The sequence below is a fragment of the Schistocerca serialis genome, chromosome 3 (assembly GCF_023864345.2).
Source record: "Schistocerca serialis cubense isolate TAMUIC-IGC-003099 chromosome 3, iqSchSeri2.2, whole genome shotgun sequence".
Lineage (NCBI taxonomy): Eukaryota > Metazoa > Arthropoda > Insecta > Orthoptera > Acrididae > Schistocerca > Schistocerca serialis.
The window spans coordinates 561,617,008-561,643,847 of record NC_064640.1 but is presented as its reverse complement, the minus strand read 5'-3'; the positions used below and the strand labels follow the sequence as shown (position 1 = coordinate 561,643,847).

At 39.5% G+C, this 26,840-nt stretch overlaps 1 protein-coding gene across 1 annotated transcript in view; it reads left to right on the top strand.

Moving 5' to 3' along the window:
• The window catches only part of LOC126470456 (calcium-dependent secretion activator-like), a 1,485,604-nt gene that overhangs the window by 1,149,605 nt on the left and 309,159 nt on the right, over nt 1-26,840 (top strand). The window contains exon 23 of the mRNA XM_050098305.1: nt 20,993-21,105. Within this exon, the coding sequence (XP_049954262.1) occupies nt 20,993-21,105 (113 nt within the window). The remainder of the gene's footprint in view (nt 1-20,992; nt 21,106-26,840) is intronic.

Below are 26,840 nucleotides of genomic sequence, written 5' to 3'. Positions count from 1 at the left end.
TATACTCAACGCTGTTGTATCTGCTATGGCCCTGGGCAGCACCCGGTTGCATCACAACAGTGGATACCCACCACAGTGAGATGCATATCCTGATATGGCAATAGATGGCTGGTGTGCGTGGGGAGTGACCTGCTGCCTCCTGGGCAGGAGTTGGCTGTGCTGCTGGTGTTCACTTGGGATGGTAAGCTGTAACACAGCACTAAGTATGTGGAGGGACTTAGTGTGTACAGCTGTTGCCTGGCATGGCTTCGAGCCATTGACTTTTATTGGCAGGTCCGTGTTGCGGCCTTGTGCAGCACAGCTTGATTGCTCTGATAGGGCTGTGAGGCTAAGAATAATTTCAGTATAAAAATGTAAAGTACATATAATCAGCATGGTTGTGGATATGCACCTTTACCAGTCACATAACACAAGACACCACTGCCAATGTCCATGTGGAAATCGCTTTTGCCTTTTGCTGCACTATTCTGTGCAGTACGACTGAGTTAGTGTTTCAATGAACTAACCTTCCTCACAACATTGTGTTGGTCTTGTTGAATTATTACAGTGCCAACATTCAGTGCTCACTTGCTGTTGGCACTGTTGCAGTACACTGATTAGGCTTACACTAATATTCCCATACATCATCTGTATGCTACAGAGCAAAGCACTTGACAAATATCACATATAGTATAGCATTGATATCCTTGAATTATGTAGACAAAAAGTAAGGTACAGGTCACGACTGGCAGCATATGATGACTGCTGTGGGAAAACAAAATGCTTATGCAGGCCTGAAATAATGAGGAAACGATCAACAGTTGCTGTGGTTGATAACAATTTTCAAACATTTTGACATTTACCTAATTAAATCAAAAAGGCAATAATGTAAAACTGGGTCATCAATGAAATGTAGTTTTCAGCCCAGAATAAGCCTTTATTGACTGTTTATAATGAGGACACAACACACTAGATATTGGGCAACATAGGCACCAGGTTTATGACAATTAGAAATAAATGAATACTGAGCAAGTAATTTTCACCTACTTATCCCCAAATAAAGGTCACAATGAAAAATATGTAACACCAGCATGCCATCACTGTGTCTGACACACTGGCTAAACAGTTACAGACTTATTAAAAACTCACCAGTGTGAGCCACGGAAGTCTGACACTTTGTGAAATATTTGGATACTTGGTTGCTTTCCTGTTGACAGTTTACCACATGCAGGCAGCCAGCAACCCAGCTGTTGAGGCATTCTGTGGTGGGCATCCACCTGTACTGACACAAGTACTCTGACAGCATTTCTGAGATGATGGGAACTAGCAGCATCCATACAAATTGCTGCATGATTTCCTTTAGTGAAAACCAATTAACCAATCACTTCCTCAAATGATCCCTCTCTTGTCTTGATACAGGTCATTTTGAGGTTTTTGAATCAACCTGCACCACTTCTTGTAAGGTGGCTTGCATTGTATACATGTAGATATTGATGAGGTGGAGAAAACAATAAACTGTACTGGATAATTATATACTGCTGTATGGAATAGTGTATTCAAGAGTTGTATGGTGGACTTAAAATTAGTTGGAAAAGTTGAATACATTTTACAAAAAGTAACATAAAAGTGAACTATATACTTTTAGAGATGTAGAGGAAGAGTTACAAAATTATTAACAATGTTCTTAAAGCTTTAATAAGTCATGCAAGTCAATGATTTCCTTTACATCTTAGCAAGACATCATCACTCTCCTCTCTTATTACACCTTTATGGAAATTTCAAGTCACACAGCAAACTATGATTCAGCAGGTACACCTGTTCAAGAAAAAAGTATTCTGGAGTTCAATAAATTTTGAGAACAATTTCGTTTAGTTACTTAATACCTAATTTATTGAATTATTTGTCATGTACAATAATAAAATAATTCTGTGTTATAGATGAATCACTCTGATATTCTAATTTTATGGAATCTTGTTGATGAGATACAGTAGAACTGAAGTCCATTCATAATGGCAGCACCATCTCACAAGTCATGGGGCACATACTGGAGAATTTGTATAGGAAATATTAGCGTATAATGGGATAAAGGGGTACTGAAAAAAACAATGGGCTTGTAGCGGTGTTTATGTGAAATGTGATTATCTTGAAACCCAGAGGGAAAGACTCTGCCATTACCAGAGGCTAGCAGTCAAAATGTAATATCTAGACATGTCTGAGGAACAACACACTCAGAGTGGCATGCTGCACTGATCGTACCACTGTGCCACCGATCCTGGAGTATACGCACTTCAGTGAAAACCACATTGTTAGTCCATGTGAACCATGGAAAACGAAGGTCACATCTCCTAATGGTTGGTTTCCATCATGACCCGTGGAGTGTTGTGTCATTTTTAGATGGGTGAAAGATGACATGAAATGAATGACTGAGCAATACTTTGTGTACACATTTGTGGGGAGAGTTGCGTTAACTCGACACCCATGGTATGTGGCGAGAAAGATCAGAGGTCTGTGTCACATTGTGATGTTTAGTTTGCATTGAGTGCCCGTTTTGTCTCATGCAGGCCAGTGTATGCCACACTTTTGCCAAAATATGACATAATGGTAAATCTGCAAATGTAGGCCAGTGAATGCCGGCCACTGTCTGCTTATATCAGCTGTGACTGCAGTTTTACCATTCACGCATTTCTGTGGTAGAACCACCACAATAACTTCATGCCAAAAATGCAGTCTGAAAATTTCTGCAACAGTGATGGATGCTGTCTGCTACCTTATATGCTTTACTAATGAGACTGCCACTACAGAAAATCTACTCTGTATTCTCAGATCTCTTTTGCAAGGCGTTAAGACAGTTGCCTATGCTTAGGCAGACAATTAATCATTGTTAACATAGCAGACATTGAGAAGATCATCAAAGATTTTCAGCAAGATAATGGGCAATTTCTCAACATGAACAAGTCAGTAGTAACAGGATATTTTTTGAACCCCAAAGACATCATCATCCGGTGGTTATATCACGCAACTCAATGGAATCAACTAGTGCTAAAAGTCAGTTCACAGCTATGAACAAAGTGGTTAACCACTTGCAAGAATAGATGGATTTAATTCAAACAGAGATCAGAAAAAATAAAGACAATGGATAGGATATAGAAGGCAGTCTTCATTAATGATACAACTTTGTGTGGTAGCGTCACCTAGCAGTAAAATACCTTCCACCCAAACTAATAAAACAGAGAATTCTTTGCATGTTTTGTATGTTTGGAGGGCTAGTACTGTAATTAAACCCTTTATAATAAAGACAAAATCTCTCTGCAAATAGTGCATGAGCCTATAGGATGTAGACGCTCATTGCAAAGCAACCCTTGTTTGGCAAGTGTATAAAATTCTCATGGCATTAGTGTACTCCATCACACAACAGATGCTCTTCATAAGATAAGATATGAGCATACCAGTAACTATGGAGTACGAAAGTGGTTAATTCTGTAGGATATTCAATGTAATATGTTACTGGTGTCCTGTCAGTGTCTGGAACTTTGTTTATTTTATGTAGTCTCAAGTGTTTTTCAATACCAAAGGTCTTTTGTATCAGTGCGTATCATTTGTGACTCCATATGATTGTCAAACAAAGGTATGGTGCTAGACACATGCGTAAATACATTCTTAAAGTCAGAGTTTAATATTTCTGCTTACAACTTGCTGTCTTCAGTTTTAGCAACAGATGGATCTATGAGAGACTGAATTGCAAGTACCATGCTGGATACGCCACTGGTAGACATCATTTTGATATCAGACTGGAGATATTTCCCTGAAGCAAAAAGTATTAGTAATTACAATTCATCTCTATAGCCTCATTTAATACTGCATGGTTGTGTAGCCATGCTCAGGCTGGATGGAAGCAATTGTCACCACCTATATTTGGCTAACAAGGCATGAATAGTTGATGAGATAATGTTCATGATCATTAGACTTTGCACCAGCGTCCAGCATTAAATTCCAAAACATTGCAGTGACTCATGAAGTGAGTGCATGTAACCCAATTAATGATGATCTGTCCATTGAATGAGGACCTTAAGCCCCACTGACCCCTTGTGTTATTTGGAGGATATGGATTAGGTGCCTGAATGAGGTTTCAACCACTGCCATCTCTCATCATCACATAACACAAAAATGACACCACATTACAGACACACCGATTTAGTCATCTTGTTTCAGCATATACACATATTATATGTCTCTCAATCTGTGTGGCATGCTGTTATTGTGTTTAGAGGAAGAAAAGCCTTTTAGATTATGTGGCTAAAAATCTTCAGTCTTTCCCAACTGACACTGTCATACAGCATTTTCTTCATAGTTTGGTGTGGATTTTCAGACATTTTGTAACCTACGTCCTATGCGTAAATTACCTGAACATGAGGGCATAGCTCTATCATATGCAAAGTTTTAAACATGGCTGCTTGGTTCAGTAACCGTTTCTAAATTGAAATTGAAACAAATCATACTATGGAAGTGTAGAGCTGTCAGAAACCCAAACCATTACATATCTGATAAGCCACATACTATCACAGTGAATGGATTTAGCATACACAACCTATGTAAAGCTACTACAAGAAAATGGGAACCAACTTAGGAACAAATTAAATCTAATGCGGTATGTGTATGCCTATTACAGGAGGAAAAAATAGACAACCTGTGATAGGGATATTAATGATTAGCAGGAATACATATTTATTGGATCAGATTAGATTTACTTTCATTTCAGTTGATCCGTAGTGAAAAAAATGATGATACATGAAAATATTTACAACTAAAACAAATAATTTTTTTATCCAATGAATGCCATATGGGAGGATCATTTTACAACACTCACTTACTAAGATCACATTAATGCACTGACTTTATAATTTTAAAAAAAATTATTTACAAGGTATTAAACGTATAATAGAACTACTACAGTACTTATAAAATAAAAAAATTAAAAAAATCTGTTGGTTCTACTGAGCAATTCATCAGTGGAGTGGAAGGAGTTGGCCACCAATAGATCCTTTAGGCTTCTATTAAACTGAATTTAATTGGTTATTAAGCTTGTTATGGTTGGTTGGTTGGTTTAGAGGTGGGAGAAGGTACCAACCTATGAGGTCATTGGTCCCTTGTTCCTAATAAAACAATGCCACAAGTGTGAGAATAAAACGGACGAAACACATAACACAAAACAGAAAGAAAGGAAAAGCCACAAGAATGAAGGGAAGGCAATGAACACTAACAGGAACAAAAGAGGACAAGAAAACAACAGAGAGACACTAGAAACAGAAGAGAATAAAACATGACAGCAGATTACAGTGGCTGGCCAACCACGAGAATAAAAAGGGAAAGACAGCCACTCTGCAATACATTAAAACCTCCACCCTAAAAGCACTAGGGTGGAGGACACATAGGGACAAAGGACATGCACTAAAACCTAGATAGAAGTATAAAACCCACTCTCATGGATAAAACGTAAAACTAAAGCTGCTGTGGAGGCATTGTCACCCAACACCAAAGGCAGGGTGCCGGGAAAGTTAAAAGTCTGCTGCAGAGTGGATAAATGTGGGCAGTCCAGCAAGAGGTGGACAACTGTCATTTGGGAGTCACAGTGACACTGAGGTGGGTCCCTGCGACGGAGTAGGTAACCATGCGTTACCCATGTATGGCCAATGCGGAGCCGGCAGAGGACAACTGATTCCCTGTGAGAGGCCTGCATGGAAGACTTCCACACATTCATAGTTTCCTTAATGACTCACAGTTTGTTGTGCATGCTGTTGTTATGCCATCCCATCTTCCAAAGCCAGAAAACCCTACAGTGTAGACAGAATGCAGGTCAGCTTCGGAGATGCCTATCTCAAGAAGCGGTTTCCGCATCGCCTGTTTGGACAGTCTGTCGGAAAGTTCATTGCTGGGGATTCCGACATGTTCTGGGGTCCACACAAACACCACGGAATGGTGGGACTGTTCCAGGGCAAAATGGACTCCTGAATGCTCTACCAGAGGGTGGGGAGGGTAGCATTGGTCGATAGCTTGTAGGCTGCTCAGTGAGTCAGTACACAGGAGAAATGACTCACCAAGGTATGAGCAGATGTACTCAAGAGCATGAAATATGGCCGCCAACTCTGCAGTGAAAACACTGCAGCCAACTGGGAAGAAGAGCTGCTCAATATGTCCTCCATGAATATATGTGAAGCCTATGTGACAATCAGCCATTGAGCCGTCAGTCTAAACCACTTCAGAGCCTTGGAACATGTCAAGAATCGAGAGGAAGTAACAGCAGAGAGCAGCCAGGTTAATGGAGTCCTTAAGGCCATGCAAAAGGTCCAGGTAAAGCTGCAGCCAGGACGTACACCATGGAGGTGTATGTGAACAGATCACAAGTAGAGGTGGTAAAGGGAAGGACTCCAGTTTGGAGAGAAGGGACCACACGCAAACCGCAATCTTTAGCACCGGTGTGGGCAGCCGATGCAGGAGATGGACTGCCGCAGGCAGGAAAAGGAGACGGTAATTCGGATGCTCATGGGAACTACGAATGTGTGCTGCATAACTGGCGAGCAGTTGTGCATGTCTGATCTGCAGTGGAGGGACACTGGCCTCCACCAGTTTGCTGGTCACCAGACTCGTCCTAAAAGCTCCTGTCGCTAATTGAACCCCACAGTGGTGCACAGGATCGAGTAAATGCAATGCTGAAGGCGCTGCTGAACGACAAACCACACTCCCATAGTCAATTTGGGATTGGACAAGGGTTCTGTAGAGCTGCAGCAGTGTACAGTGATCTCCACCCCAATTGGTGTTGCTTAGGCAATGGAGGGCATTGAGGTGCTACCAGCACTTCGCTGACAAAGATGAGGGAACCAAGTCAATTGAGCATCGAAAACCAGTCCTAGGAATTGATATGTCTCCACTAAAGTGAGTCGATCATCATTAAGGTAAATTGCGGGTTCTGGATGAACGGTATGACACTGACAGAAGCAATGGCACAAGACTTTGTGGCTGAAAACTGGAAGCCGTGGGCTAGAGCCCATGACTGCACCTTGTGGATGGCTCCCTGTGGGCGCCGTTTGGCAATAACAGTACTGGAGCAGCAGTACTAAATGCAGAAGTTGTCTGCATACAGAGATGGAGGGCCCGACAGCTGCTGCTAGACCATTAATGGCCACTAAAAATAGAGAAACACTCAATACAGAGCCCTGCGGGACTCCATTCTCCTGGATATGGATGGAACTATGGGAGTCACCAACTTGGACACAGGAAGTATGGAGCGACAGGAAGTTTTGGATGATAATCAGGAGTGGTCCCTGGAGACCCCACTCATAAAATGTGGCAAGGATATGATGTCGCCAAGTCGTGTTGTATGCTTTACATAAGTCAAAAAAGATGAAAATCAGGTATTGCCGTCTGGAAAAGGCTGTTCGGACCACAGACTTGATGGACACAAGATTATCAGTGGTAGGGCGACCCTGGTGGAAGCTGCCCTAACATGGAGCCAGTAAACCACGTGACTCCAGGACCGATCCCAAATGCTGACATACCATATGTTCCAGCAGCTTACAAAGAACATTGGTGAGGCTGATGGGCTGATAGCTATCCACATCTAGCAGGTTTTTACTGGGCTTGAGCACAGGAATGATGACACTCTCTTGCCACTGCGATAGAAAAACGCCATCACACCAGGTCTGGTTGAAGATGATGAGAAGATGTCGCTTGTAGTCAGATGAGAGGTGTTTAATCATCTGGCTGTGGATGTGATCAGGCCGAGGAGCTGTGTTGGAGCAATGTGCAAGGGCACTGAGGAGCTCCCACTCTGTAAATGGGGCGTTATAGGATTCACTGCAGCATGTAGTAAATGAGAGGATGTTCCCTTCCAGCCACTGTTTGAGTGTGCGAAAGGCTGGGGGGTAATTCTCCAATGCAGAGGCTTGAGCAAAGTGCTCAGCAAAGTGCTCGGCAATCGCATTTGCATCGGTATATAACTCGCCATTTATGGTAACACCAGGGACAGCTGTTGGGGTCTGGTACCTGAAAAGACGTTCGATCTTTGCCCAGACTTGGGAAGGTGACGTGTGCCACCCAATGGTGGAGACGTATCTCTCCCAACACTCCTTCTTCGATTGTTTGATAAGGTAGCAAACACGGGCATGGAGCCGTTTAAAGTCTATGAGGTGCTCCATGCCACTGTAGATCTCACCGACGCCCCTTAATTGCTTCAGTGACTTCTAGTGACCACCAAGGGACCTTGAGCACCCTAAAGAGCAAGGGATCACGTTTTCTTCTGCAGAAACAATTGTGCTAGTCAGCTGCTCAACCATCACATCAGTGTTACCATGTGGGGGAGATTCAATGGTGACAGCAGAGGTGAAAGTTCCCCAGTCTGCCTTGTTCAAAGCCCATCTGGGCAGGAGTCCATGCGTCTGATGCTGGGGCAGTGACAGAAAGATGGGGAAATGGTCACTATCACATAGGTCATCATGTGCTCTCCAGTGGATAGATGGGAGAAGTCCTGGGCTGCAAATTGATAAATCAATGGCCAAGTATCTACCATGAGCCACACTGAAATGTGTGGCAACCCCAGTATTTAGGAGGCAGAGGTTGAATTGTGACAGTAAAATTTTGACATCTCTGCTTCAGCCAGTAAGCATAGTACCACCCCACAGGAGGTTATGGGCATTAAAATCTCCCAGAAGTAGGAAAGGTTTAGGGTGTTGATCAATCAGTGCGGCTGATACATCCAGGGGTACTGCACCATGTGGAGGAAGATATGCATTGCAGACAGTTATTTCCTGTGTCGTCCTTATTCTGACAGCCACAGATTTAACAGGGTTGGAAGGGGCACATGTTCACTACAGACCGAGTTTAGGACAGAAACGCAAACTCCAGCTGACACTCGATTATAGTCACTACGGTTCCTGTAATATCCCTTATAGTCATGGAGGGCAGGGGTCCGCATTGCTAGGAATCAGGTTTCCTGGAGAGCAATGCAGATAGCAGGGTGTAAAGCTTAATAGTTGACTTAGCTCAACCAGGAGGTGGAAAAAACCGCTGCAATTCCACTGGAGGATGACAGGATGACATCAAGAGACTCGGAAGGCATGGAACATTCAATGAGGTAGTTTGTGCCTCAGAGTCACCTGCTGCCACTGATTTATTGCCTCAGCTGTCTATATCAATTGTGTCTGAGGGTCTGGCAAGATCTAGGTCCTCAGCAGATGCAAATATCTCCACCCCATCCTCAGCCGCAGAGCTTGTAGGTAGCGGCGATGTGGGTGCCACCGCAATTTCTTTGATCTTAGGGGTTTTCTTTTTGGATTTCTCACGCTGCTCCTTGGGTTTCCCTGGCTGGTAGGACTTCACTGGCTCAGTCTCCAGGACTGAGGATGAGCGTGAGGCACTATGACCTGCTACTTTTGGGCTCTTCAGCCACCGGTGGGTGTCATCTTTCCCACTAAAAGAAACCTGGGAAGGGAGTGACCCAAGGGACCCCTTCCTAGTGAGAGAAGCTGAAGAAGACTTACACTTCTCTGGCCTAGAAGTGGGGACGGACATCCCCAATGGTTGGGTAGAGGGGGAGGGGGTTGTTGCTCCTGAAGTAGGTGGTGCAGGAGCAACAGGGAGGGAAATGCCCCCCACCATCAAGGGGGCAGTTGTAGTCTTCCAGCTCTGAGAGGTGACCTGGGTTAGCAGAACTGATGGTGCCAAAACTATTGTAGCGGCAGTGTAAGATGATGTGATATGCTCAGGATGCAGGCATTCAAATTTTCTCTTAGCCTCAGTGTAGGTCAGTCTGTCCAGGGTCTTGCACTCCATGATTTTCCTTTCTTTCTGGAGAATCCTGCAGTTAGGCAAGCAAGGTGAATGGTGCTCTCCACAGTTGACACAGATGGGAGGTGGGGCACATGGAGTATTGGGCATCCACAATCTTGGCATGTGACACTGAAAGTACAGTGGGAAGACATATGACCGAACTTCCAAAACTTAAAGCACCACATCGGGGCAGGGATATGGGGCTTTACATCACACCAGTAGACCATCACCTTGACCTTCTCCGGCAATGTATCACCCTCAAAGGCCAAGATGAAGGCACCGGTGGCAACCTGATAATCCTTCAGACCACGGTGGATACGCCAGACGAAATGTACACCTCGCTGCTCTAACCTGGCAAGCAGCTCATTGTTGGACTGCAAAAGAAGGTCTCTGTGAAATACAATACCCTGGATCATATTTAAGCTCTTATGGGGCGTGATGGTTACAGAAATATCCCCCAGCTTGTCACAAGCGAGTACATCTACATCCACACTCTGCAAGCCACCCAACAGTGTGTGGTGAAGGGCACTTTACGTGCCACTGTCATTATCTCCCTTTCCTGTTCCAGTTGCATACGGTTCGCGGGAAGAACAACTGCCGGAAAGCCTCCATGCGCAATCGATTCTCTCTGATTTTACATTCGTGATCTCCTCGGGAGTTATAAGTAGGGGGAAGCAACATATTCAATACCTCATCCAGAAACGCGGAACCGCGCGACTGCTACGGTCGCAGGTTCAAATCCTGCCTCGGGCATGGATGTGTGTGATGTCCTTAGGTTACTTAGGTTTAAGTAGTTCTAAGTTCTAGGGGACTGATGACCACAGATGTTAAGTCCCATAGTGCTCAGAGCCATTTGAACCAACCATCTTCTTTGGATATTCTCTATCTCCTCTGTCAACCCAACCTGGTACGGATCCCACACTGATGAGCAATACTCAAGTATAGGTCGAACGAGTGTTTTGTAAGCCACCTCTTTTATTGATGGACTTCGTGACTGGGTAGAGGATGCTGTTTTGAACAAGGCTGACCCAGATCTCATTTTGGACAAGCCCTCCACCTCCCCAAACTTGTCCTCTAAATGCTCAACAAAAAACTGAGGCTTTATCATCATGGAAGATTCCCTATCAGCTCTCAAACATACAAGGTACCGGGGTGAATAAGATCTGCTGCCATCCTTTGCCTGACGTTCCTCCCATGGTGCGGCCAGGGTGGGAACAGTTTGGGGTTGTACTTCTGTGCGTTGAATTGAGCTCATGATCATTTAGAGACTGCTGGTGTTTAACCACCAGCAAGAGATGATGGACTGTTTCATCGCGTGTCATCCGCCCTGATGCCACCCACTCCGACCAGAGGCCCTCCTCAAGAGCGCCACCCAGCCACAGCAAAGACCACCCAGCAGGATGGCCATTTCCAGGAGTCCCGATGCCCTAGGGGGACAGGCATCTACCCTTTGGTATAAGTGGGGAGTTAACGGCACAGGCATCAGCTGAGCAATCCCTGTGTGGTCAGGGGGCTACAACCAATATGGTACGTGACAGCCCCACCACAATGGACTGGCTACTGTGCTGGATATCAGATGCAAAGAAGTCCATGGGCATCGTTGACGCAGAAATCGACACTGCATAGTGCATGGTGGAAAATGCACCCAGGAAGGTGTCCTTGGCCAAGAGATGGAGAATGGGCAGGACTGCAATGCGATAATGAGAAAGAGGGTTAAGGATCTCAATGTGCGATCAACACGATGCATCTTGTAAGGTGCCCTTCCCAAATTGGCTCGCTCTTTGGGAAAATTTTGAAAAATGTAGGTCTAACCCTACAGGGGACAATCAGAAAATGTGAAACTCCTTTTAGTTGCCTTGTACGACAGGCAGAAATACATCAGGCCTATTCTAACCCCTGGACCCACAGGAGGAAGCTTTTTAAGGCTCTTGGCAAGTTATTGAAGTGTGTGTTCCTGAATAATACAGAACTTTTTCTACAAGAGTAAGTGACTTTAAATCCTTGTGATGATTATCCCTATTTCTAGTGTTGATTCCATGAACTGAGCTGTTGGTTTGAAAAAGTGATACATTTTTAATTACAAATGAAGGAATAAATATATTGGGAAGCGGTAGTTAGTATCCCTAGTTCCCTAAACAGGCTTCTGCAGGATGTTCTTGAGTTCACGCCACATATAACTCTTATTGCACATTTTTGTGCCCGGAAAACTTTAGCTTGGCTTGAATTATATGTTTGAATTACCCCCAAAAATAATCCCATATGACATAATGGAGTGAAAGTAATCAAAGTATGCCAACTTTTTCATTTTTATATCCCCTATGTCTGAAATAACTCGAATTTCAAATAGAGATTTGTTTCGACACTTCAGCATTTCTGTGTTGTGCTCCCTCCAGTTGAATTTATAGTCAAGCTGTAATCTCAAGAATTTAACACTGTCCACTTCTTCTGTCTGCTTGTCATCATATGTTAGGCATATACTCGTGGGACACCCCTTACAAGTTCTGAAGTCCATGTACTGTGTTTCTTCAAAGTTTATTGATAAAGATTTGGCTAGGAACCAGTGATTAATGTTCAAAAATATTTTATAAGCCAATCTTTCTAAGACTACACTTGATTTGCTATTTACTGCAATGTTTGTATCATCAGCAAACAAAACAAACTTGGTATCTGGTAATGTTACTGATGGAAGGTCATTGATACACACAAGAAAAAGTAAGGGCCCTAAGAGGGAACCTATTGGGACGTCTCATGTAATTAGTCGGATGATGCCTGATAGCTTAATTCATGTCTCTTTCCTAATAACACCCTTTGTTTCCTGCCAGAGATTCAAGATTTGAACGACTTTGGAGCATTTCCTGTTACACCATAATATTCTAATTTACTTATAAGGATATTGTGATTTACACAGTCAAATGCCTTTGACAGATTACAAAATATACTCGTTGCCTGCAATTTTTTGTCTAATGACTTAAGTACATTTTCACTGTAAGTGTAGATAGCCTTCTCAGTATCAGAACTCTTTAGAAATCCAGACTGTGTCTTTGACAGTATGTTATTTGTGATAAGACAGTTAAAAATTGATTGTTCATTACCTTTTCTAAAATTTTTGAGATGCTGGTAAAAGAGAAAGTGGACAGAAATTTGATGCTATTTCTTTAGCTCCTTTCTTAAACAGTGGCTTAACTTCAGCATATTTCAACCATTTAGGAAATATTCCACCGATAAATGACTGGTTACAAAGATATCTTAATATGTTACGTAACTCAGAATCACATTCTTTAATTAACTTTGCTCATATTGGTCTGAGGTATTCCATAGCAGCATCTACAGAACCTGACAACCCCATCTTTTCAGAAACAGTTATAAATTGTTTGGTAAATAGTTCTGCAACATTATACATATCTGTCACCAATGTATCATTTACTCTTAATGCTATTTGCCCATCTTTTCAGTAACAGTTATAAAATGTTTGTTAAAAAGTTCTGCAATACTAGACACATCTGTCACCAATGTGTCATTTACTCTTGATGCTATTTGCCCCTCTTCATGTCTGGTTCTACTGGTCTCCTCCTTCACCATATCCCATATTGCCTTTATTTTGCTATCTTATATGACTATCTCTTCCTTGCAATATATTTGCTTTGATGTCTGCCTCCATAGTGTAACGGTAGCATTTCCACATACCACACAGGAGGCCCGGGTTTGATTCCCTGCAGGGAACTGGGTGTTGTGCATCCTTCATCATCACTTTCATCATCATTGACCTGCAAGTCACCGAAGTGGCGTCCACTAAAATGGACTTGCAATATGGTGGCCGAACACTCATATTGCTTTGATGTTTGTATTACAGTCTTTAATATTTTGCAATATTTCTTGTAATGTGCTATAGCACCAACATCAGAACTGTTTCGGATTGACAGATACAGTTTTCTTTTTGTTTTACAAGATACCTCCATTCCTTGAGTAATCCATGGCCTCTTTGTAGACTTTGCTCTAACCTTGGTTTGTTTTAGGGAAAACAGTGTTCAAAGAAGGTAAGCACTTTATTAACAACAGTTTTATATTTTTCATTCATGCCATGAGCACTGTAAACATCACTCCAGTGAATGTCTCTGAGGAGTGTTCTGAAGTAATCAATTTTTGGCTTATTGATTACCATCTTGAGTTCAGGTTTAACAGATTTTGTATTCTGTTCAGTATTAAAATTTAACAGAAGGAACTGCATGTCATGATCTGAGAGGCCATTGACTATTGGTTTTGTAATATAATTTCACTGAACTTTTCTTCATGGGTATTATCAATGGCTGTTTGTGACCAATTGATTACCCTAGTTGGGAACTTTACAGTGGGAATTAAGTTGAATGATAGTGTTACTAACTCAAATAAGTTCTTATTGGGAGAGTCTTGAAGGAAATGTACACTGAAGTCACCAGCAACAACTATTTCTCTGTTTTTGGTTGTTAAATGACCTGTACAGCATCATGGTTGTTTATGAACAGATTAAAGTTACCTGCAGGTGCTCGATACACACTTAATATTATGAAGGATTTTTTATGAAATTCTACTTCTGTTGTGTATGCTTCCATATGCTGTTCTAGGCAAAATTTATAAATGCCTATGTTCTTAAATTTATGACAGTTTGTGATGAATGTGGGAACTCCTGCTTTCTCCATTTCTGCTCTACAAAAGTGAGTTGGTAAACCAAATCCTGTGACACTTAAAAGTTCTATACCAGTGGTCACATGATGGCAAATTATGTCAGCTCGGTTTGAGGACTAATTAATCTATGCAAATAATTAATTCATTAGTTTTATTTCTCAGTCTTTGAATATTTTGATTCAATATATATAGCTGACCTTTCACCTTGACTGAGTTAAAATTGGGTAGAATTGAAATGTCTGCTGATTGTTGAAAATTCTTAACCAACAGCTGTTAATTCTGATGTAATATGCTAGAATTAGGTTTTTTGGTTTCTTACTCAAACTGAAGGTTTGTCTCAATCCTAACCTGTCTTAAAACTTGGTTTCTTTCTGTCCTCCCTACCCTAACAAAGAGTCTTTTCTGAACCCTATAAGTACTGGTATTTTATCACTCATGACAGTGCCTCTCTCCTTTAACTTTCCTGCTATTTTCCCAGCCGGTTTACCCTTCCCTTTCCTGTTGAGGTGAAGGCCATGCCTAGTATAATCATACCTATTGAGAGAATCAACAGGAACCACACCAATGTGTGACCCTGCACTTGACATAAGCAGCCATTTTAACTCCAAATTAACTCTCCTGACAGAAGAGTTCAAATGAGGTCGGTCATGGCACCCAAGAACAAATACAAACTAAACACTAGTATGCTTCAATTCTGATGCAATCTTTGCCAGGTCAGACTCTATACTGTACCCAGGATCTCTGTCAATACTATTACCTGGCCCACCCACTATAACCACAGTGTCTTCCTTAGTGAATCCTTTGCACAGTGATCCTAAATCCTCTGTCACCTGCTCCAGACCAGTACTAGGTTTAAAAAAATTGGTGACCTGGTATTCTGATCCAAGTTCATCCTGCAAAATTTCGCCGACACATCTTCCATGGGAACTACTGAACAACAACACTTTCTTTTTCTTTAATGATTTCCCTACATTCTTACTTTTCAATTTGCTGCTGAAAGTTTGTTGTGACCTGTCTACACCTGCAACTGCTTGAGGCTCACCAGCTTCTAACTGTAGCAACAGGTCAAATTTATTTTCCACATTCACCACGAAGCTGTCAGACAAATTTTGAGGACTGTTCCTCCTATTGTCAGTTCCCACCTCTCTTTACCCTACTCCTTCCTTAACCTGTCAAGATCTCCCCTGTCCTTGTCTAACTCAGCCTGAATGGAGGTAATTTTCCCCTCCTGTTCTAGTATCTTCCTGTCTCTACTACATATCCTACAAAACTACTGATGCGTCTCATTTACTTCCCTTACTCCCACACCACTACAGTCACCCACATGGAAAAAAACTACAGCACCCGTCACACCAAAGCCTCGACCTAATAATTCTAAGGCAAGTCAAGCACTTTCCACTCATGATACATGTAATAGATTATTATGAATAAGTCAGTTAAATTACAGATAAACACAAAAATGTGATTCAACAGATGTGGCTTTTACGCAACTGTATGTAAACAAAAACAAAAGTGCAAAGTCTTTGAAACAACAACTTAAACTTTACGTTACTTTTTGGAAATGTGAGTTAAATAATGAAGAGGTATGCTACAGTTAAATTGTTGGAGAGAGCAAAGAACAATTAAATGAAATTCTATAGATTTGCTGCAGCAAAATGTAAACAAAAAATATGACTATTACCCGACTGTAAGATCTTTTCGCATTTTCTGCTATGTTCCATAAAAAAAATGAAACCTTTAATGGTATGCTTAAAAAGCACATTAATACACCTATTTACTACATAATCAGTACTAAGCTAAATGTTATTATGATCTAAAATGACTTATCTTTATGAGAATACCAAAACTCGCGCTAGTCACCAGGCTGCAGGACTGCCAACCTTTATGTGAAACCTTACAATGTCTGAGTCTCCATCCCATACATAGCTGTTTCATATGTTATTTACTAATTTCTTGTTATATTTCTCATTACATTACCACCATTCTGAACCTGACATGTTTATGCAGGTACTTTATGTGGATACTCTTAGAGGTTGGGAGAGGAACAAAGTTAATAATTTAAAAGAGCACAAGAAAATTTGTAATACTACATTCTTATTGTTCCTTCTTGTTCACTAATAATTTTTTCACACTGTTTATATCAAGATGTATAAATTTCAGTTTCTTCTGGAAGATCTAATTTAGAGCCCTTAGGTTCCACACGTAGAATTTTTAGAACTTTTGTTACATCAGTCACCCTGTTATATAAATGTTCAAGGTGTTGCCCAAGGCAGTGCTATTGTTAAATGTGTGCTCTTTAAAGCATGTTTCAAAGTCTTCCCATTTGTCCAAAGGCACACTTAGCTTGACTCAGTACATTACATGGTGTCTGTTCCCTTAATTGTATCTGGTGATGATATTTTCAAAACGCATCATTAAAAAGAGTGGTCACAAAAATACTACGATTATCATTCAATGTTTATTATTATTATTATTATTTTACTATTTTCATACCATCCATAATAGCTATTTCAATACTCCTATCTCAATATCTGATGTTTGTGAGAGAGGGGCAGTTTATGACAACATTTTGAACATTTGTTGTGATTCAGTACTACTACAATTTATTGGGTCTAGTATCCTCTTAATCACTGGTTCTGTGTAAAATTTGTAGCACTGCCATTGTGGCACATTTGTACATGCACCTGATGTACCCAATGTTTTCAAACAGATGTGTGTATAAGGTTTGCACTTATCTTGAAACATATTAACTAGTCTCAAAGTTTACTTACAAATTTCAAACTCTGTCTGTACAGCCACTAGCATTACATTTTCAATGTTAATGGATGAGGCTCTGTAGTTAAGCCACTGGACATCCATGGAGGATGATGGATCAAATCCTTATTCAGAAATAGAGATTTTAGTTTATCATGGCAGCCCTAAACCTTTCAAGGCAAAAGTTGAGATGGTTTCTGTGGAAATAACTAAACTGATTTTCCTCCAATCCAAATATGTGCTCTGCCTCCAATAACCTCTTGTGAAAGGAGTGTTACATCTAAATTTTCCGTCCTTTTTTACAAGTGCTACAACATGATATCAGTTTACATACATCAAGGTTGATGAATCTCAGTGACTTACAGTTGTAATATATGTTCACATGCGGAGATATACCACATAAGCTTTTGCTCTGAAACTGAAAGTATACCTTTTTTGTGAGAAGAAGAGTTTCGGAGAAAGTTTTACACTTATGAACTTGGATGAGTTTAAGCTACATTATTTTAATTTGCTAGAGTTAAACTCTGTTATTTCTTCCGGAAAGAAGAAATGGCTATAGTTAAACATTCATTACTTTAGAGCGCCCCCATGAGAAATGAGTGATTGTAGGACATTAAAACTTTGTGGAAACATTTGTAAGGGCATATGAAAGAAAAATAGTGAATAAACAATGGACGTACACATATTTTAATTCCCACATGAGTGGATAGCATTTGTCAATTTCATACCATATTTACATTCCAGATTATAAATGTTGGTCAATGACACAACCATCTGTATCCATAACAACCTGGAACAGCACTATAGGTTGCTCTGCTGCTGCTCAAAACAACGGTAGACTATTTAATGTTCATCTGTTGTGACACAGCTTGTGCAGTACTGTGTCCAGCATTTTCAGCCATGACAACAGTAATTTCTTCTATGATTTTTGGTGCAATTGGGTATCAGCCTCTACCAGGAGCAGTTCCAAAATTGGCAGTTATTTACAACTTCCACATCATGTTCTTCAGCCTTGGTGCAGAAGGAGCACCTCTGCATATTTCTTTAATTTGTTGAAATCTGTGAAGAGCTGCAGCACTATTGCTGTTGTTTTTATGAAACAGGTTTCTGAGTAAATCCCTGTTCTCTTTGTCCAGACCCATGTTGACTGTCTGCAACTGTAATGCACACTGATGCTTGTGTTTGAACCCTATGTTGCCACATCAGTACCAGCAAGCAATGGCAAGTCATGACACTGACACTACTAACAATGCAAATCCTGCAGCAGACAGTCTGAAAATCACTCCCAAAATGTTGAGTACCCACATGGTAAAAAGTTTTCTGTCTGCACTGCCTCAAGCAGCAAAACTTTAATTATAACCACCATGCATATACAGGGTGGTCCATTGATAGTGACTGGGCCAAATATCTCACAAAATAAGCATCAAACAAAAAAACTACAAAGAATGAAACTCGTCTAGCTCGAAGGGGGAAACCAGATGGCCCTATGGTTGGTCCGCTAGATGGCACTGGCACAGGTCAAACAGATATCAATCGCATTTTTTTAAATAGGAACTCCTATTTTTTATTACATTTTCATGTAGTATGTAAAGAAATATGAATGTTTTACTTGGACCACTTTTTTCACTTTGTGATAGATAGCACTGTAATAGTCACAAATGTATAACTACATGGTATCATGTAACATTCCGCCAGTGCAGACGGTATTTGCTTTGTGATACATTACCCGTGTTAAAATGATCCATTTACTAATTGTGAAAAAGGTCGATATCATGTTGATGTATGGTTATTGTGATCAAATTGCCTAAAGGGCATGTGTTATGTATACTGCTCGGTATCCTGCATGACATCATCCAAGTGTCCGGACCATTCGCCAGACAGTTACGTTATTTAAGGAAACAGGAAGTGTTCAGCCACATCTGAAACGTCAACCATGACCTGCAATGAATTATGATGCCCAAGTAGGTGTTTTAGCTGCTGTTGCAGCTGATCCACACATCAGTAGAAGATAAACTGCACGAGAATCGGGAATCCCAAAAACGTCGGTGGCGAGAATGCTACATCAATGTCGATTGCACCCATACCATATTTCTATGCACCAGGAATTACATGGCAATGACTTTGAATATCATGTACAGTTCTGCCACTCGGCACAAGAGAAATTATGGGACGATGACAGATTTTTTGCACGCGTTGATTTAGCAACGAAGCGTCATTCACCAACAGCGGTAACGTAAACCAACATAGTATGCACTATTGAGCAATGGAAAATCCATGATGGCTGCAACAAGTGGAACATCAGCGACCTTGGTGGTTTAATGTATGGTGCATTATGGGAAGAAGGATAATTGGCCCCCACTTTATCGATGGCAATGCAAATGGTGCTATGTATGCTGATTTCCTACATAATGTTCCACCAATGTTACTACAAGATGTTTCACTGCGTGATTGAATGGTGATGTACTTCCAATATGATTGATGTCCAGCACATAGCTCACGTGTGGTTGAAGAGGTATTGAATAGCATATTTCATGATGGGTGGATTGGTCGTCGAAGCACATGGCCCACATGTTCACCGGAACTGATGTCCCTGTATTTCTTTCTGTGAGGAAAGTTGAAGGATATTTGCTATTGTGATCCACTGACAATGACTGACAACATGCATCAGTGCATTGTCAATGTATGTGCGAACATTACAGAAGGCGAACTACTTGCTGTTGAGAGGAATGTCGTTACACGTATTGCCAAATGCATTGAGGTTGACGGACATAATTTTGAGCATTTATTGCATTAATGTGGTATTTACAGGTAATCACGCTGTAACAGCATGTGTTCTCAGAAATGATAAGTTCACAAAGGTATATGTATCACATTCGAACTACCGAAATAAAATGTTCAAACATACCTATATTCTGTATTTTAATTTAAAAAACCTACCTGTTACCAACTGTTCATCTCAAATTGTGAGCCATATGTTTGTGACTAGTACAGCGCCATCTATAACAAAGCAAAAAAAGTGGTCCAACTAAAACATTCATATTTATTTAAGTACTACACGAATATGTAATAAAAAATTGCGGTTCCTATTTAAAAAACCGCTAGACAAGTTTCTTTCTTTTTAGTTTTTTCGTTTGATGCTTATTTCATGAGATATTTGGCCCGGTCACGATCAATGGACCACCCTGTATACTAGAAGGTGAATAATGAAAGATTTGGAAATCTTGGAAATTGGATATACAAGTCCCATGTTGCAATGAATTCATTTCCCAATTATTTTTGCAAGTAGACTCTACCAGGAGACTTAATATGCAGACAGTGGTGCAGTGAAAGGCAGCATAATAATGTCACCAGTTCTGTACTCTTTGTCTGCAGTTGTATGATGTTACAACCCAACAATTTCCAACCTATGTATACATTACTCTGTGAGATCAGCTTGTTTAGATCTAAAAATAGCTAAACATGGCTTTATAGCCTTTCAGGATGACTCCAGCATTAGTAGATGAAATACAAGGCACAGAAATGTACATTAGCATGTAGCCTTATACCCAGAAAACAGCACTTTCTAAAGATTTCATTGTGTTGCTGAATACACATTTGTAACAAAAAGTTGTTTTCAGATCACTAATTATGATGCTTGTGTTGATCACTGACCATACTGACCTCTTGATAATACTTAGTTACACAAACATATATTGTTTTATGTCAGAAGGAAAAGCAACAGATGATTAAATTAATATACCGGAATTTGAGGTTGTATCATGAGCTTTTTCTATAATTACAGATGATTTAAGTGGTGAGATTGTGGTATCCCCTGGAAAAAAATTAGAAGATCTCATTCATCTTGCTGAATTATGTGTTGACCTCCTCCAACAAAATGAAGAGCATTATGCAGAGGTATGGCTACATTTAATGTTTATGTGCAGTCATGGTCATAGACATTAAAAGTAACTACACTAATATGTAGCCACTACATTACCATATAGTATAGTAACATAATTCAGTAGTTTGTTCTCCTTGGTCTTTACATCAGTTTGGACAGGTATGTAAAGTTGGCTTCTCATCTTAACTCTTTGCTATTATGAACTGAATGTTCTTATATGACATAGATATTAAATTTGTCTGAGAATTAAAGAGATAATTTACATATAAAATTATTGTTTGCAAGATCATTTCAATGCTTATTCGATGTGTATGTGTGTGCATGGGTGCTTCTGTGTGGCGGAATGTTTCATGTATTTATGGTTGCACTATGGTAAATACATTTTTTTGTGAATTTTTACATAAGTACATTTAGCCATTTCAAATAGATTATTTTCTATTAAAAGGAATAATTTATAAAATGTGTTCAATGAAGTGTTGATTTACCAGTACATATTTAATTTCTGGTGTTATACAACTGTATAGTTTTTACATAATTGGTGTATGTACGGGAATAGAAAGTTCTAGGTGAAATATAAATAATAGAGGGAATAAAAGTAACACCTCATTGTATAGCTGAGACAGTGAGTGCTCAATAGGCACATGTATGAGGCTTAAAATGTTCCTAGGATTTTAAATATTGTCCTTCTTTGGAGCTAACTGTAACAGAATACATGTACACGCACAAACTCTAGAGGAGTTACTTAATCGAGGCTGGTTACATTGTACCAACACTACAGCTCAACTTTTGTACAATGTAATTAGCCTGGAAAGTCACATGCATGTTTAATTAGGATAAGTGTACTCTGTACTAGTTAAGCTGACGAATGACATCATCAGATAGCCGATCTACTTTTTCAGTGTTTTTATGAGCCAATCAGCTGCACAGTCCCTGACTATATGGCAAGTTGCTAAATTTAACTCTTCCATTATTTAAAATATGCAGTTTACAGTAGGAGAAGCAGGGGAATTTTTATATATAGGTTGTATCCTGAAGTTTGTGACATCAGTGAAAAGTTGTGACTAATATTTCTCAAAGGAATACTAATGTTCAATGAATGGTCACAAAAATTAATCAAATTAAATGTATCTGAAATATGTATTAGTGAAGTCTAATTTTGGAAATAGTGTGTCAGTAATATAGATATGTGTGTACATCAGGCTAAATGCAGAAAACATCAAATTATGTCTGCATCTATGGAATTACATTTTATTATTAATACATTTAAAAACTAAAAATGAGGGTACAAATTTGGCATGAAAGAACTTTAGTGTATATACTTCCTTGAGGTGTTCAGGTTCTTTCAGGTGCTGAGCTTATAATTGTAGATATTCCTTCTTTGGAACTCCTTGACAGGTTAAAATTATGTGCTATACTGGGAATTGATCTTTGAACCTTACCATATGTGAACAATGTTTCTGCTGTCTGGTTACAACTCATGACCATTCATTGCAGTTTTATTTCTGTGAGTACCTCTCTTGCACTTTTTCCAAACTTCACAGAAGGTCTCCTGCTCACTGTGCTGTGATAGCACTCCTGAAAGAAACAGTACTGTGTAGCAGGTGCTTAACCATGCCTTAGAGCATTCTTTCCTAAATGAATCTTTCACTCTGTACCAGAATCTGCACTGTTTTGACTAGCTCAGATGGTAAGAGCATTCTTCATGGAAATTAGAAAACAATGCACACACACCACTGGAGAGTGAATGACTTATTTTGAAAACACTACTCTAGGTTATGACTAATCTATTTCTCTGGAATATTCTTCTTCCCAAAAGTGCTAGTCCAGCAATAAATGCCAGAGAATGTCTGTGAAACTTGGAAAGTAAGGCTGATGTACCGAGAGAAGTAAATCCACAAGGACAGTTTGTGAGTTATGGCTGAGTATTTCAATTGGTTAAAGTATTAATCATAAATGACTAGGTTCCAGGTTCAATACACAGTTGAGCACACACTTTTAATTTGCTATGAAATGTAAAACAGCACCCACCATTATACAGAATAAAGGATTACTTCTGGATGCAATCTCCCAAGCTATATCTCAATGGTTTCTGTGTGATATCTTTTCTGCCAGGATGCTAGTCCAGCAAGGAATGCTCTTGTAGTGTTGATAACAGCTTTTTAAAAGTATGTTCTCATGTCTTTTTTGTGCAATTGAACTGTAATAACTCAGAACGTTTCTGCAGTTACTTGGTACATATTCCATGTTTTGTAAATGACAACCCACTGAACATAAATAGCATATAAATATTACAACAGAGTTGTTTTTCCTAGATATGCAGCAAAAGTTTGCTATCACTGCACAAAGTACTACAGGAAATGGAAAATAAAACAAAATATAATAATTTCCTTGTAGTAGATGCTGAAAATTTTGCAAAACTTATAGAAAATATTTACAGGAGCTGACACCCTGTTCACAGATTAACTACTTTATCCCTAATGATATTACTACTGATGTTAGTAGAAACCACACTGACAAAGAAAGTTAAGCTCAAGGCAACTTGGAAAACCAGGATAGCTGAAGCTCCAAAGTAGATAAAGCACATCTCGTCCCATACTGCCATGGCAACATCTGACTCTCTATTGCTAATTAATACCATCTTTTATTTAATATTTCAGTTATTCTTGGCCTGGTTATTTTCCTTAGTAATTTATTTTTTAGTTTGATGGCTAGTAATATAACACAAAGAGACAATTATGTTTACTGGTTAGCAAAATTTCCAACTTAAAAGTTAGGAGGTATGTGCAGGATACAAATGTTTTCAATTTTTCATTCAGTTCTTTTGTTTTAACATCTAGCAGCATAGGTTACACTTTGAAATACTGATTTTTAAAGATGTTAACTTTTTTAATGATGTGGCACTGTTTATGTGCTTGACCACAACTTCTAAGAACACATTTAATTTATAGTTGAAAAGAAAGGTAGTAATTACAGATTCCTGGTATCTTGATTTAAACTATATCAAAATATATAAACACTGTCTGCAGAAAGTATTCTCTTTTGTTCTTACATTTTTCTTTGTTTTGATTTTCTATTTAGTTATCGCACTTAAGTGTGATCTAAATGATCTGAGTGGTGGTCATTTATACTGTCTGCTGAAATAATGAGGTCATAATTGGTTATAAAATGATCTACTGGTCAATGGTGTGTGTTAAGTATTGTAATGAGCACTGGTCCAAACAGATTTTCAGCTTCATAAGTTGGTTACAGTTTGTAAACTATTTGCTTTGATGATGGTCCTGTAAAGTGTTACTCATGTCACCAAGTACACAGCTGTACATAGAAAACATCAAAGTAGATCCAACATCATTGTACAGAAGTTCTCCCTTCTCTTTTTTTTTTTTTAGGGATAACTACTCTTGGCTGACAGAAAAAAATTGTGTCCAGTGTCATACAAAACTATTTTAATGCTATAATTGTATAGAATATTTTCTTCAGTAATTCCATTGTCCCTTTACTTTCGGCAATAACTGATGGCCTGAAACCCAGCTTTTGCATCTTGTTATCAGATTCATCACTGAGAATGCTTTCCTTGGTAGTGAAATTGCAGGCAGCAGCAATCCAATGCAGGGCGATTTTGGTTGAATTAATGTGGATACTGCACAATATGATACAGTTTTTGTAGTGAGATTGCAGCACATCTTTAGAAGGCTTCCTATCAGACATGAAAAATATAATTTTTATATTCACTACAAGGGAGAAACATTCCTACTTAAATAATTTGTCTCCAAGCCATAGAAAAATATAGACAGTAAATGATTTTTTGAGAGTAAAGAGTGCAAAATGCTGTCATCATACAGATTATATAGTTCTTGCAGGATTTTTGACAGCATATAAGGTTTTAAATGATCATGAGCCAATATATTCCACCTTCATTTTGTTGTCTAAGATAATGAATCACTTTTAGACCACAAAGAAAGTACAGCACCAACAGTATGTCACTCATGAGCTAATGATTCACACTAACTTCATCTTTCTCTACTTCGATCAGTGACCGTGCATTAAGCAGAATGGTGTAAGTGATCATATAACTGCTGTTTCATTTCTCACAGTTAGGTGCAAAACAAAACTATTCCTTTCAGAAAGGGAGAGAAAATTACATAAACATACAATATTTGATCTTTTGTGGAGTGAGGACCCAAACAACCCTTAACTCCTTTGTATTTTTGCAAGTTCTAAAAGAATACAACACTGAAAGTTTTATTTCACCCATATTATCCTTACAGTTTGACAAATGTAGGTATGAAGTTGCTCCTACAATTGCTTTTCACTTACTGACTAGTTGTTTCATTGGTTCTTTATTCTGTTCATACTATATTTTATGTAGATCGTATCTTAAGGCAGAACCTTCAAGTGTGTGGAACACTTAAATGAGTTGAAAATTCTTGGCAGGTAAAATTTATGTGTTGAATTGGGACTCAAACCTAGGGTCTTTGCCTTTTGTGGGCAAGTGCTCAACTGAGCAAGTTACACAAGCGTGACACGTGACCTGTCCTCTCAGCTTTGCTTCCACCAGTACCTGTCTCTGGCTTTTCAGTGTATTATTTGCAAGAAGTAGTTAGTAGCTGCGCTAAACTGCCTCTATATATTTTGTTGACAATTAAAGTGCTATAATCTCCTTAATAAAAAAATTGTAAAATGAGTATAAAGAAATCAGCAGAACATTTCTTACATGAGGCAAATCAGCTGATCTCTTAGTTGTTTTAAGTAGCTGTTGCATATCTACAATGCTTTTTGCTTAATATTTCTAATAAACAGAGAAGACAATAATTTTCATGCTGTAAGAATGGAGCCCAGTTTACAATGGGAGTTTTTTCTTACATTACTATTGACATGAATTTTTAATTTTCAAGTCTAGATAATCAGTTTAATTTGAAGTAACAGCTCACTGTGTAGTTGAGGCATTGAGTGGTTGATAGTCATATAAATGAGACTGAAACATTGCTAAGCTTTTGGCTGATGTATTTCTGTACTGTTAAGTATTACAGAAAACACTTATGCATACAGCATATGCATACATACACACCTGCGTGGTTTCATTGACTCTGCTGACTGCATTGTACCTGGAGTGTAATTTAAGTGGGGTGAGTGGTTATATTGACAGGAGTGGATGCAGGTTGATAGGGGGCACTGAGTCTTACAAAGGATTGGAGGGTCACAACCTTAAAGCAGATGGTTCCTGATTTTCCTACCTGACACTGTGGGTGCACCAGTGGGCAAAATTAGTGTTGCAGTCATCATGTATTCAGCAAAATTGCTTATTAAATATGTTATCCAGCTATAAATCTCTATGCTATTGTGATTTAGACCCATTTATTTTGTTGGTATATAACTGTTATGCCAGATAACAAAGAATAATCTCTGTAGAAAGCAGTATATAGTTGAAGGAGAATTGCCTTCCACATCCTTATCTGAAAATCTGAATGCATGAATGACAGCCAATAACCTATGTGTCGCCCAGCCATAGTGGCCAAGCAGTTCTAGACGCTACAGTCTGGAACCGCACGACCACTACGGTCACAGGTTCGAATCCTGCCTCAGGCATGGATGTGTGTGATGTCCTTAGGTTAGTTAGGTTTAAGTAGCTCTAAGTTCTAGGGGACTGATGACTTCAGAAGTTTAGTCCCATAGTGCTCAGAGCCATTTCACCCATTTGTTGAACCGATGTGTCTCTGTGCTTCAGGAAAACTACTTATATGTTTAATTTCTA